The sequence below is a fragment of the Gouania willdenowi genome, chromosome 8 (genome assembly GCF_900634775.1).
Source record: "Gouania willdenowi chromosome 8, fGouWil2.1, whole genome shotgun sequence".
Lineage (NCBI taxonomy): Eukaryota > Metazoa > Chordata > Actinopteri > Blenniiformes > Gobiesocidae > Gouania > Gouania willdenowi.
Window position 1 is genome coordinate 30,841,366 of NC_041051.1, and position 15,141 is coordinate 30,856,506.

General features: G+C 36.9%; 1 protein-coding gene across 2 annotated transcripts; it reads left to right on the top strand.

Annotated features, from left to right (window-relative positions):
- The first annotated feature begins 532 nt into the window (after positions 1-532).
- slc25a39 (solute carrier family 25 member 39) lies at positions 533-13,865 on the top strand. Of its 2 annotated transcripts, XM_028454268.1 has the most exons (12): positions 534-812; positions 4,746-4,837; positions 4,917-4,976; positions 5,751-5,801; positions 8,082-8,191; positions 8,261-8,328; positions 9,421-9,545; positions 9,634-9,807; positions 11,368-11,477; positions 11,556-11,640; positions 13,083-13,163; positions 13,254-13,865. In XM_028454268.1, exons 2-12 carry the CDS (start codon positions 4,753-4,755, stop codon positions 13,370-13,372), a joined length of 1,068 nt encoding a protein of 355 aa, XP_028310069.1. In that variant the 5' UTR covers positions 534-812; positions 4,746-4,752; the 3' UTR covers positions 13,373-13,865. The 2 variants fall into 2 exon arrangements, with proteins under 2 accessions (XP_028310071.1, XP_028310069.1); XM_028454270.1 differs by lacking the exon at positions 5,751-5,801 and having other exon boundaries at positions 533-812.
- The last annotated feature ends 1,276 nt before the right edge of the window (positions 13,866-15,141 follow it).

The window sequence follows — 15,141 nt, forward strand, 5'->3', positions numbered from 1 at the left end:
GCAAAAGATAAAGATATGCATAATGCTTTTATATCATATTTAATACTAATTGGCGATTATGTATGCAATGAAACACATAGCCATAACTCCGTCGGCCTAATATCCTAAAAAATACTGTAAAAAAATAAATAAAAATAAAAAATGTAAATATTGACCAGCAAGTGTCCTCAGTTCCTCATTGAGTAACGTTTGTAACCAAGGTGAGTAATTATAATAATACAAAATTATAAAATAAAAATAAAAATAGGCTTTCACGATATATGTAGCCTATATATTACAGTGCTAAATATTAGCACTAAATATTAACGAGCTGCATACACACACACACACACACACACCTCTTTCTCTCTCTCTTTCAGCAAGCTGCAGATGTATGCTAACCTATATTACAGTGCTAAATATTAAAGCTACGGGCACTGCACTAGTATCTGAAAAAGCAGTTCTGGAGGTGCACTGCAGCATTTGTCCGTTAGAGGGCGCCAGAGAAGCCTCTACAGTGAGCGGGGCCAATCAGCGCTGACCTGTACACCACACGCACGAGCCTTACGTCTTTAGCTAGCATAGCCGCTAACGCTCCACACCTTTGTTCGATCTGTGCGCGGGATACGTGCGCAGTGGGCCTGCGTGTAACCCTCATTCATATGCGGGCTTTTAGCCCCACAGAACCGACTGTTCACAGGCCTCCTGTCACCGATGGAAGACGGAGAGCGGGTAGCACGGAGCGTGTTAGCCGCTGAGGGACGTTCTTCAGGCGGACTCATGGACGAGGACAGTCGGGTTTCTCCAGCGGGCTGGAAGAAGATCCAGTAGAGGTGAGCAGACAGGCCGGCTGGAGGCCTACCAGGCCACAGACACACTGCAATGTTATCCAAGTAGTGTTTGTTTAATGTTTAATCTACAATAATTCAGCAGGAAAACATGTAAACAAAGGAAGAACGTGTGAAAGTACAAAGTGTTCCCAGTCGCTGTGGATCACCTGGGAATGTGTTCCAGTTCACCTTAGAACCAGATGTAAACACATTAAATCCACTCAAAAGTATTCATACAATGAGAATTATTCATTTATGGACACTTTGGATAACAATTACTAATACTAATGCTAATACTGCTGCTTTATTAGAAACATTTCACTACATTATATTATTTTAAATAATGCGACAAACGCATCAGAGTAAGTAAAGCCCCACGTGCTGAAGGAGAACAAGCTGCTGATGTCACTCATGGCCTTTAGTAGAAAATTATTATTATTGTTGTTATTGTACTAAGCAGAAAGCAAAATTAAACACAATAGTAATAAATATAACTAACACAATAATAAGAAGAAATGAGGAACAATTTTCAATCGTTTGAAAATAAATATCTCTTGTGAAAAAAATACACAAATCATGATATATTTAAATCCTATTAGAAGTTCCTCTATTATAGAGAATATGTAAATTCAGGAGTCACATTCACTATTCATAGAATAATTAATGTATCATGTACTGGCATGTTTTATTCATGATTAACTTATAGATCACAAGTATATAAAACATTTGAGTGATGATGAATAAAGTCTCTGAAGGTTTGGTGAGACATTGTTCTTCTACTCTCTTTAATCTTCTTTCATTTCGTTATGTCCGAATATTATTTTCAAATGTTAATTTTGTGAACTTGATTAATACTGTTTCATGTATTCACTTTGGTTTGGATTAAATTAAATCAGAACAGTCATTATATATATGTATATACATATATATGTATGTATGTATGTATGTCATGGACAGTGTAAGGAGTCTGATTTAGAATGAAAACATCTGAACTCGGCCTTTAAATTCCAAACAGTGAAAAAATGGACAAAAGTCAGGATTTGAACCTTTTTTTTTCAGTCACTGTAAGGTATGTACATGTGGGACAACACATGAACTACAGTGAAACCAACGCAGCTGTATTTTACTGCAGAGAACTCTGATCCTTGTAGGGATCATTAACAGAAGTGCACGGTCATTGTCGTCTGAAAGCAGCTGCTGCAGTGCGACGCCTCTGTTAAACCGTCCCAGTAAAACCAGATAGAGCCAGAAAACACCAGAGAACTCCACCAGAACCCTCCTTTATGTTTCTGTTCTCTGAGCTGGGAGTTTGTGTGATTTGTTGTGTGTTTGTGTTGGTGTGTGTGTGTGTGTCGCACACGTTGAGAGGCGGGTCAGCGTTAGAGAACTGCATGGAACAGATAAGATATCAGCCTTTTTTTAACGTCCTCACATCTCCGCCCAGACTCTCTAATCGATCTGAAACCACCTCTGATTATCTCGGCTTATTCAACCATCTCTCACTGACCCTGAAACACACATTTAAACTGGGATCCTCCACCGTTTTTTTACAAATGTGACCTAAAACCTTTGAAATGTCCTTATTAGAAGATCTATGCCTAAAAAACACATTGTTTTGCGCCATATTCATTTTATTATCTTTTAAAAATGGGACTAGTTTACCGTTGGAGAGCCTGTGCGCCGCCATGTTGAAATGACATCATTGGCCACGGTTACATGATGTTTTTTAATTCCGAATTAAATCATTCGGAATTAAAGTGTTCCGCTTCGTGTTTACATGGAAATGGAAATTCCCGAACGAGGTTTACATGGAAAACAGGTTTGTTTGGCTTTCGTTAATTCCGCTTTAGGTCTGTGGGTTGGGAAGGCTCTGATTGGACGGGGAGAACGTGACGTATCACGTCTATCAGGAAAAACACACAACAAACCTTTAATTGTCTGTTACATCACAGAACACCACACATGAGAACTGTTTTCACCGTGTATACTGAGGTCCGTGTGAAAGTCTGCATGTTTATGCCTCCGTCCATCCACTCTTTTCATTATATCCATGTCTTTTAAGGCTCTTATTAAATAGTCTAGGCTGGAGTCCGGGCCGCCGTTATCTTGGATTATGTTGTCACCTGCGCCTCATCGCGCAAGCGCAAATCGATCCGAATTAACTTAAAGCGGAATTAGGCAAGTGAAGTGTTTACAAGAAAGAGGAATTATCTCATTTGGAATTAAAAACGGAATAAATCAGCCACTTAATTCGGAATTAGCTGTAATTCGGAATTGAATTAGCATTAGGAATTATATGGGTACAAGGACAGGTTAAAGAGGAATTAACTAACTTGTATTCCGCTTTAAAGAGGAATTAAAGCTCCCATGTAAACGTGGCCACTGATGACGTGAATCGCCCCTTTTAGTCCATTTAGTTCTATATGAGGTGAAGCATTCAGGATCATTCAATTCAACTTTATTTATTTAGATAAATACAACAAAGTCATCTCAAAGTTCAAAATTTATAGTAAGAAAGAAAGAACCCAACAACAAACAAGATTTAGCAGCTTTTTCAGTCAAAATAACAACTTGTGCTGCTTTGGGTTGCTCTAAAAATCAGTGAAAGTTAAAAAAGTCGATGTAAACCTCTTTAGTTTACCGAAATTTGATAAAGAAAATCCGTGAGCTGAAAATATAAGTGACCTCAGGCAGTGACAGTTCCAACTGCTGTTTTGTAGACGACATGAAGAGAGAAGAGCAAAAAATCTGGACTTAAACCATTAAACCAATAAACCAAACCCATTATTGCAACACACAGATTCTACTTGGGTCAGCATTAATGAGCAGCAGTCGATCCTGATTGCCTGTATTTATATGTTACTCATGCTTGGTATAGGTCCTCCACTAATAATACTCACTAACCAGACACTGTAGAGACAAGAAATAACATTTTGTTCAAAAAAAATTTTTAGAGATGAAAATTAACAGATGAAAGCATTAAAATATGGACTTTTATAATGTTTATTTTTAGTCAAAAAATTACAATTAACAATAATCTCACCAGCAACTAACAAAATGACAACAAAAACACACAAAATAAGAGAAAAATATACTGACTAATAAAAAGAACTGACAAATAACAACAAAATACACAAAATGACACCAAAGACACGCTAAATGAGAGAGAAATAACCAAGATCACTGCAAAATACACAAAAATAACAGAGAAACATACAAAACGACATAAGAAACAACTACACAACACCAAAAACACACACACTGAGAGAGATTAATTTAAATAAAACAAAAATATTCTGAATGATAAAAACAACAAAATGACACTAAAACACACAAAATGATGATAGAAATGATCTTGATTAGAACATGAACTGATGAACCAACATTCAGTCTTCATCCCACATCAGAAGCGAGATGACCAGAAATGATAAAAACTATAGAAATAAATCTATTCAGGATGCACTAAATACTGTTTATTTCCACATATTTACTAAATGAGTTTCTTTAAAATGTGTGTTATCACTCATTCATTCATCATTATGATTTATAGTTGTTAGTCAACAGAATTCTGAGTAAAATGTAGTATTCAAAAGTTAGAGAAAGGGGGTAGTTGAGCATAAAACGTTTGATAACCACTGCTCTACAGCACCACCTGCTGGTGACTTTGTTTACTTTCTCTGTGTTCTCGTCCTGTCTGTCTCTTTGTGTAACTTCCCAAAGGGTCGTGTGTTACAATCCTCCTGAAATAACAGGGGACTGATCCACACAGGGTGTAAGGTTACACACACACACACACACACACACACACACCACTCCAACCTAATTGTTTTATGTAACACGGATCCTCCTGTGGTGTCACACATGTCCAGTCTGCTGTGGTGCTGGGAGACGCTCCCTAGTCCCTGGTTTGACGTTCTTCTCCTTCCTCCCCGACAGGTGCTTCATGATGGGGGAGCGGACCACCTCCATCTCTCCTGTGCAGCAGATGCTGGCCTCGGGCACTGGAGCCCTCCTCACGTCTGTGTTTGGTGAGACAGGAAATATGAAGAAGTGCAGGTGTTAGACATTATAGACGATGTTTTATTGGTGGTTTGTAATTGGCTGCAGTCACACCGCTGGACGTTGTGAAGATCAGGCTGCAGGCTCAGCAGAGGCCGTTCCACCAAGGTAGGACCACGATTTAATAGACACACAGACACACACACACACGCACACACACACCAAATCAAGGAAAATGTCAATTGAATTGAATTTCTTCAAAAGGAGCAGTTTGATCCTGAGATGATACAAGTTTAGCTTTCCTTAGTTTAAGATGAACCTTTTTTTTCTGAGCTACTGATAAACATTTATTATTTAAATAAATAAATAAATGTTTAAAAATAACAAATCTATCTTAATAAAAATAAACAAAACAACACAGTGTGATTAAATCTTTTAGAACAGTGGTAATAAAGTTGTTTGAGTGCAAAGAAAAAAATTATTTTTCAGCCCGACATGTCATGACATCACGTCCCCTTTAGGGTGCACATCCCCCAGTTTGGGAACCACTGGTTAAAAACATTGTTCAATAATAATGATGATGATAATAATAATATATTTATTTTTCTATTATCATGATTATTTCTTTAAAACAATACAATATTTTCTTAATACAAATTGGGAATTATATTTTGAAATAATATTATATATGGTATTGATTACAATTTAAGAGTCAAACTTTTACACCATCATCTGAGATATTTTATTTGTGAAAAATATATTGTGAAAATAAAATTCACACAATCTTTGAAGTGGGTGTGTGTGATGCAATTTGGGTGGAAGCCAGAGTTTGAAGAAACAGGTGTATGAGTGCATGTGATGCTGGTTTGCTGCTTTGCCTCCAGTTCTCATCCTGCTTCACTCGTGTCCGTCTGCTGCTCTTTGTTCTGCTTCCTCTCGCAGCTTTAGCCTGTGGCTCGGCTTCTTGGGCCGGCGTCTCCCGCCCGTCAAAATGTGAGTATCACTCAGAGCATGCAAAAGGAACAACAAATATATGCACAAAACCACAGGAAAATGTACACAATTACGAGCAAAAAGATGCAAATTCACTTCTAAAACTACAAAAATGGCAGAAAAATTCATAGCATGATAACAAAGATACACAAATGGCTCCTTAAAACACACAAAATGACTAAAATACACACACAAAATAAAAATAACTACACAAAATGACAGAAAACAACATGATGCCCAACAACATAAATACACAAAATGACCCCATAAACACTCATAACAACAAAATAAATACATTAAAACTTCAGGAAAATACATAAAAATGACAAAAAATATACGAATGACAGAAAAACATGTGACAACAAAGCTACACAAAATGAAAAAACACACAAAATAAACATAACACAAAATGACAGAAAAATATGCAGAACAACAACTGAAATGTACAAAATTACTCCTTAAACACTATACAATAATACTAGAACATTTACAAAATGATAAGATAAACATGTAAAACTACAAAAATTACGAAATGACAGAAAAATACATAGCATAACAACAAAGATACACAAAATGACTTCTAAAGTAGACCCAATAAAACAATACACACAATTGCTCCAACAACACACAAAAGAAACATAAATACACAAAAATGACAGAAAAACACATAGAAGGACAACACAGATACACAAAATGACTCAAAAAAACATACACAAAATAAACATAACTACACAAAATGACAGAAAAACACATAGAATGACAACAAAGATACACAAAATGACTCAAACACACACAGAATAAACATAACTACACAAAATGACATAAAAATATGCCAAACAACAACAGAAATACACAAAATGACTCCATATACACTCAAAACAAGAATATAACTACATTAAAATTGCAGGTCAATATAAAAAGTGAGAATATAAACACAAAAATGACAAATATACAAAATGAGAAAAGGTCTGGCTTGGCTTGCTCTGTCACTGAGGGGGCGGGACTTCACTGTCAAAGATCCTTTATTCATTTAAGATGGACGCCCACAGTCTCCTGTTTCACTGCTGGTTGATAAATGAGCGTCACTTGTCACATGGTGTAGAACAGGCACGTGATGATTGGTCAATAACACAAGAGAACTTCAGTGATTGATTAGATAGCCTGAGTAAAGAGAAGGAGCTGATTCATCGTAGCAGCAGAAGACCTAATGACGACACGTGGGTTGTCGACCCCTGAGCCATCGCAACTTCACTGTAATCAGCCGTGAGTAAACGGACGACAGCGAAGACGGCGTTCCTGTCCTCTGGTTACCATCGTGGTCACTGACACGACCGTGACTCGCTCACTTCTCACACACAAACCTGTTGTGTTTGTAAACATCTAAACGTGATATCGGTGATAGTAACCGTAGTTAAACTACTAGTCATGTCCCCCACTCACATGTGGGGGGCTTGTACTGTACTGTGCGTGAGTACACTGTACTAGTGAAGTAGATTATGTTACTAGTTAAAACACAAAGCTTGACTAGTGTTCCTTCCTAGTGACACAATTGTCTATTAGATGATTTTACTTTATATTATATATTTATATATATATATATATTTTTTTATTTACTGGTAAAACATAATTGTTTACTAGTACACTTAAAATCTCTTGAGTAGTACTTGTTTACTAATGTTACTAGTAAAGCTAATGCAAATTAAGTAGGGTGGCGCAGTGGTAGAGCGGGTCCTCCAATAACCGTAGGGTTGGGGGTTCATATCCCACTCTATCCAAGTCATTGTCGTTGTGTCCTTGGGCAAGGCACTTTACCCACATGGGTATGTTGGTGGTGATCAGAGGGGCTGTCTACTGGTGCCTATCTCCAGCTTTCTTCAGGCGATAGGGGGCGGGGCTATTCCCTGGACAGGGTGACAGTGGATCGTATTTCACATATTAATATTGCACTTATCCATAGTTGAATCTCAATAATCTCCACAAAAGCTGATCTACAGAACAGAACCGAGTGGATTTCCTTCTGTTCCTCTCCAAGGACACAATGGAGTGTGTGTATGGCTTTGTGCTTCTCTTTGTGTTCACTACACCTTTATATATCACTAGACCTCCTGAAACTCTATGCTCTACTGGCATAAAGACTTTTCCCTTGTGTTTTAAACTAAATAAACACCTCTCACAACATGTTAAAGTTTGGTTACAACAGGCAGCATTAAAGGTGGATTGTTGACAACGGTTTTGCACAGGCAAACATTTTGTGACTAAATTAATGTGTTCCTCCCACAGGGAAGTGTTTTCTGTATTGCAACGGTCTGATGGATCATATCTACGTGTGTCGGAATGGGACCAGCTGCAGCAGCTGGTACGCAGCCCCCACTCATTTCAGCGGGACTCTGGTGAGCAACAACACACACACACACACACATGCACACACACACTTCAGACTGAAACTGGTTTTCCTTCAGGACGCGTTTGTGAAGATCACGCGTCACGAAGGTCTGCGTTCTCTGTGGAGCGGACTCCCACCAACGCTGTGAGTGTTTTTTCACGCTCAGAGAGAACATGCAAACTCAGCGTTGAAAAGTATTCAAGCTTTGCTTTTGATAACGCTAACTTCCATCACACCAACTGACTTAAAAGTGATGAAACCTGTCACATACTTCAGTTTAACATTTACCTAAATATATTTGTTGTTTTTTAGTGTTTAAAGATATATTTTTGAATTTATTACAAATTTCATCCTTTATTTTTTTTCAGCTTATATTATTGGTAAAAAAAATAATTAAACCTAAATCTGGCTCTAATTTCAAGAGTTTTGATTGAACGACATGCAGAACATTGTCGGATCAACACAAGCTCAGAGAGAACATGCAAACTCCACTTAGACTGACCTGAATGAAAATCACATTTTATCATCTCGTCTCTTTATTAGAATAAGAGCTGATTATTATGAATTGGAAACATTTAGAAATGTGTTTAATCCTATTTAAAAATGACAGAAAAACACAGTATGAAAACAAAAAAACACAAAATGACCAAAAAACACGTAAAATAAACAAAATGACAAAAAAATATGCCCAACAACAACAAAAATACACAAAATGACTCCTTAAATGCTCAAAGCAAGAATATAAATACATTAAAACCACAGGAAAATATACAAAAACACAACATAAACACACAAAAAAGACTGAAAAATATACAAATGACAAATGACAGAAAACACATAGTATGACAACAAAAAAAACACAAAATGACTTCCAAAGTAGACTTGATAATACAATACACAAATTTGCTCCAGAAACACACAAAACAACTAAAAAATACACTTAAAATAAACATAACTACACAAAATGACAGAAAAAAACTCAAAACAACAACATAAATACATTAAAACTTAAGGAAAATATACAAAATTACAACAAACACACATAAATACTCAAAAATGACAAAAAAAACCACAAAGATACACAAAAAGGCTCCAAAATACACACAAAATAAACACAACTACACTAAATGACAGAATTTAAAAATTAAAATCAGTCCAACTGAGGCAGTAATGTGTCAGGTTTCTTTCTACTTCCTGTTTGTGGAGCGTTCCTATTGGTTCCTTCTCTTTTTGCAGTGTCATGGCCGTTCCCGCCACCATCATCTACTTCACCTGCTACGACCAACTACGAGACGCTCTACGCTTCAGTCTGGGTTTCCAGGGCAACCACGTCCCCCTGTTAGCTGGCGGCCTCGCCCGATGTAAGCGCCCCCCCCCCACACACACACACACACACACACACACTGTGCTCCCGTCGTGACCCCAGCCTCTGACTGCTCTGCGTCCCAGTGGGAGCCGTGACGGTGATCAGTCCTCTGGAGCTGGTGCGCACTAAGATGCAGTCCCGTCGGCTGCCCTACAGCGAGCTGCGTGTGTGTATCCGCTCGGCAGTGGCCCAGGACGGTGTGCTGTCGCTGTGGAGAGGGTGGGGGCCGACAGTCCTGAGAGACGTCCCCTTCTCTGGTAAGATCTCCAACGCCACACGGGACAGCAGTGGAAATAAATCACACATCATAATCAGCCCCCCAAAGCAAACGCACAAAACGTCTCCAAAAACACACAAAACGTCTCCAAAAACACACAAAACAGCAAAAATACACACAATAACTGTTTTTGAATAAACATAAAACGACTGCAGATGTACACAAAAACAACATAATAATAAAATACACAAATTTACTCCAAAAATACACAAAGTAACTCCAAAAATACACAAAGTAACTCCAAAAATACACAAAATAACTCCAAAAACACACAAAACAGGAAACCTATACAAATTACATTTTTTTAAAAACATAAGACAACTGCAAATATACACAAAAATAACAAACAATATAATGCACAAAATAACTCAAAACACACAAAGCAATCGAAGAAATTCACACAACTTCAATAACAGACAAAACAAGAATAATACACAAAATTACAAAAAATAAAAAAACAAGACAACTACAAATATACACAAAAATAACATGTATATGGCAATTTCAAAACACAAATACTCATTATGACTCATAAAATACAAAGCAACAACAAAAATGGACAAAATGGCATGAAATCATAGACAACAAAAATACACAAAATAACTCCTGAAACACACAAAACAGGAAAAATACCCAAAATGATTTTATTTGAAAAAAAAAAAAAATATATATATATATATATATTATAAATAGTACACAATTACAACAAAAATACATAAAATGACTTTTTTTTAATCATGAGACAACTCCAAATATACACAAATATCATGATTAATACATGTTTTAAATATTAAAACAAAAATACATAAAATGACTCCAAAAAGACAAGAAAAAAATTACATAACTTCAATAACACACTAAACGGGGAAAAAACAAAACTTTTTTTAAAAAACACGAGACTACTGCAAATATACATAGAAATATCATTAAAAAATTAAAGATTAAAACAAAAACTGAAAGGCTCAAAATCAGGAAGAATACACAAAATTACTTGAATCTTAAAAAAAAAATTGACAACTGCAAAAATACACAAAATGACTCCTAAAACTGACAAAACGACTGAAAGCAATCACATAACATCAATGGTAAATGAATTTAATTTATATAGCACTTTATCCTTACACTGAACTAGTCTCAAAACGCTTTAAAATATCAGCCCACTGTCTCACAAAGGGAAGTGTTAATTTTGACGGAGCTTACAAGTAAAATTCACTACAGGTACGGTTTAAAACGATAGCAGTGGCCATTATTGTTTGTTTTTTGCACCCCCTGGTGGCTTTTCTCCATACAAATTTACAAATCACAACTCTAAGGAGAAACCATCTATTTTGGGATATATATATATATATATATATATATATAAATATAAATGACCATTTTCATTTCATGTCATTTTAGTTTTTTTGAGCTATATGAATACAGTTGAACATGGTTATCAGGATATAAATCATAATATAACATACAACATATCGCACACCACCAGGTCCAGCTGCTGAAGTCACCAACAGTTTTATTGTGAAAGTTTGTGTTGGTTTTTCAGCTCTCTACTGGTTCAACTATGAGCTGGTGAAGGCGTACCTGTGTGAGCAGGCGCGGACGCCGCACGCCAACTTCTCCATCAGCTTCACGGCCGGAGCCGTCTCTGGATCTGTGAGTTCATCTGGACTTTATCCATTCTGTCCATGAATCCAGGACCTTCTGACTCTGTCCTCTCCTCGTACGTTTCAGATCGCTGCCGTCCTGACACTGCCCTTTGACGTGGTCAAGACACGAAGGCAGATCCAACTGGGAGAGATGGACACACTGGGAGGAGGTGGGTGTGCGTCAGGGGGAATGTTGGGATATTCAGCGGGTGACTGTAGTCGGTGAAACCGTCGCCCGCAGGAATCTCTGAAGAGGAAAATTAGAAAAGGGTTTGTGCATTGATTCAGCTGCTGATCGTAATAACTAGTGACATGGAAGTTGGGACTTGATTCAGTTTCAGCGTTCACACGTATCCGTTTCGTTTCTATTTCATCTTCTTGGAAGTGGGAAAAATGTGCAGAAAAGGCATTATTGAAATTTGATGGAGAAATGGCAGAAATGGGAGTAATGTAGCAAAAGTGCATTAAAAGGAGCAAAAAATATGTGAAAAAGTGATTAAAATATGTTAAGTTTGACGTAGTTGCAGAAAGAGGGTAAAAAATAAGCAAGAATTAGCTGAAATTGTTTAAAAAATATTCTTAGTTTCTTGAAGTCAAATTAGAGTAGGGATAGACAGATATAGATTTTTCAGGACCGATACCGATTTTTTTTTTTCCCCATCAGCCTGAGCCGATGACCAATACGGACTGCTGATTTTCTTGAGTTGATATTTGAAGCCGATACTACTTTTTCTCCTTCAATTTACATCATAAAAATTACACAATGGTTATAACAAATGGTACAAGTCTCCATTTTTTAAAAAGGAACATTTATTGAAATTAACAAGGTTGCGGTACAACGACAAGTAAAAAATATTTAACAAATATTAAAAAAAGTACAGGTGCTATTGGTATATTTACCAAAGTATATGTACGTAACGCCTTAGGGTTAGGGTTATAACCCTATATCACAACAATTTTTAGGGTTAGGTTTACGGTTAGGTTTAGTCTTAGTTACGTGACCTAAATTGGCCAATGAGGGGTGCTGTGTACAAATAGAATGTTGGTATATTGATAGGGCAACCGTACGGATAGCCACTGCCAAAAACAGGTGATGTAGAACAAGAACAAGTAAAACATATTTCTGCTCTCTGTAAATAATGCGGATCAGTGAACGCAGCAGCCCGCATCGGCCGATGCGTTACACGTAAAAAAACCAAACATCGACCGATTATATTGGCCGGCCGATGTATTGGTCTATCACTAAATTAGAGTGGCCAAAAATGTACAGAAAAAGTGATTTAAAAACAGTTCAAAGTGTCAATATTGGCTTAAAAGTTGCAAAAATGGAGGGGGGGTTGGGGTAATGTAATTAAAAAAATAGGAACAATTAGTTTAAACTGGCAAATAATGGGCATGACAAATTGTGAATGTGGTTAAATTGGCAAAAATAAGCATAAAATATGATGAGAAGAGGTTAAACGTGAACATAATGGGTCAACATGTGATATTAGGTGGAAAAGTGGTGGAAAGGGTTTATTAATGCTGAAAATGTCCTGAAAATAGAAATAATGTTCAGAAAAGGCACTAAAATTTGATGTGCGCACTAACAGGAAACTCCTGCTCTCTCTAGTTTCCTCCAGGACTCGCACATCCACGTGGCTCATCATGAAGGAGATCTGGGCCGACCTGGGCTACAGAGGCCTGTTCGCAGGTACCTGATGCTGCTCCGCGTCAAAAACAAACATCTGATCCTGCTTATCGCCGTGGTCACACTACGATCTATTTATTTTTTATTCTGCAGGTTTTATGCCCCGCGTGATCAAAGTGGCTCCAGCCTGCGCGGTCATGATCAGCACCTACGAGTTCGGAAAGGCCTTCTTCCAGAAGATGAACCTGGATCGGGAACGTCTGGGATCGTGAAGGCTCGGGAAGTTCTCATCAACGGGATCAAATGACACAGATTCATTCAGAAGCAAAAAGGCCTGGATTTACTTTCTGCAAAAAAATAGAAACACAAAAAAAAGGCTTCAAAACGGATGTAATCTCAGGGACCTCAGACTTTTGTACGTACCCAAATAATTTCAAAATAAAAGCCTAGGAGGCGCAGAAAGTGTTCAAACACTGGATGGATTTTTCTGACTTTTCCTGTGCTGTGAATTAATGAAACCATACGAGTTATGGTTATCAACGTTGTATGATCGGCTGAAATACTTTATAGAAACGCACACTTTCTCTGCCATATTATGGGATATGTTTCATCTGCATGATATTCAGGAAATATGCACGATCCTCCGCTGTCCGTCAACTCTCAAACGAAAGATGGAGAAAACAAATCAACACTGGGATGCATTTTAAGATACGACAATAAACGGAAACTTTATTTAAACACAAGATTACAGAAATCTGCTCGTGTAAAAAAAAAAAAAAAATGCATGTGTGAATGTCTAATTTTATAAATAAAAATGCCTTGTTTTGTTTCATTTGGTGATTTGTTTTCATTCTTAAATAACGTAATGGCAGTTTAAGTGAAGTTATTATCAGATGTATTTGCTGAAATTACAGCTGTGAAGAATTAAAAAATAAGTCATGCACCACGATGACTGAGACAACATGAATAATTGTGTAAATGACCAAATAATTCAGTTGTAAATATCTCAGCACCTCGAAATACACAAATTTAATAAAAACTACAATATTTGCAGGTTCTCACAGTTTCAAGCAGAATGTAAACTGGCCCTGGAACTGGCATCAAGCTAAAAATCAAACATCCCCTTTTCAAAATAAAAGCATATCTTGTCTTCCATTAGTTTTTTAACCCGTAAAGTATATAGAAGACCAGTGCTTCCCAAATGGGGGTACGTGTAACCCTAGGTGTAGGCAATGACACTACTTAAAAGTGGAAAATTAACAAAGTGTCAGTCTTGGTTCTACCCCTGGTGTGAGATGACAGTAAATGATAAAAACTATAGAAATAAATCTAATCAGGAGCCACTAAATCAGTCATTTTCAACCTTGGGGTCAGGACCCCATATAGGGCCACCTGGAGTCTAAATGGTGTCGCGTGAAATTTCAAAAAAAATTTAATAGGTTTTTGAAATTTTGTAATTATTTTTCTTATTTAAAACACTATCTTCAACAACTGTATTTCTATACTTTCTCTTTGTGAATATAGTTCAACTGAAATGCAGTAAAGCAGGGGTTCTCTACTGGTTTCACCCTGGGATCCACATTTTGCCACGGTAATTAAATTGCGACCCACTTTTTTTTAGAATTCAATCAACCAAATTTAGTGTTTCTAAAATAACTGTTAAAAACACACATGCAGTATTTTTATTTTTATTTTGATGAATCTATATATTTTTCTCTGCTACATGCATTTTACAACATGCCTGTCAAAATAAAAGCTTCTTTCAAAATAAAAGACATGTCCAAAATGAGAGACATTAAGTATTTATTTTTAACCAGCTGTCCGCGACCCACCCAGTACAGCTCCGCGACCCACTTTTGGGTCCCGACCCACCAGTTGAGAATCGCTGCAGTAAAGAATATGTATATCTGAGCGAAAACTAATTCTAGAAAAAATTGTCTTTGGGGTCGCCAGAAATTTTTGAAATGGGGTCACGATCCAAGAAAGGTTGTGAACCACTGACATAAATAGTTTTTATTTTCACTTATTTACAAAATGAGAT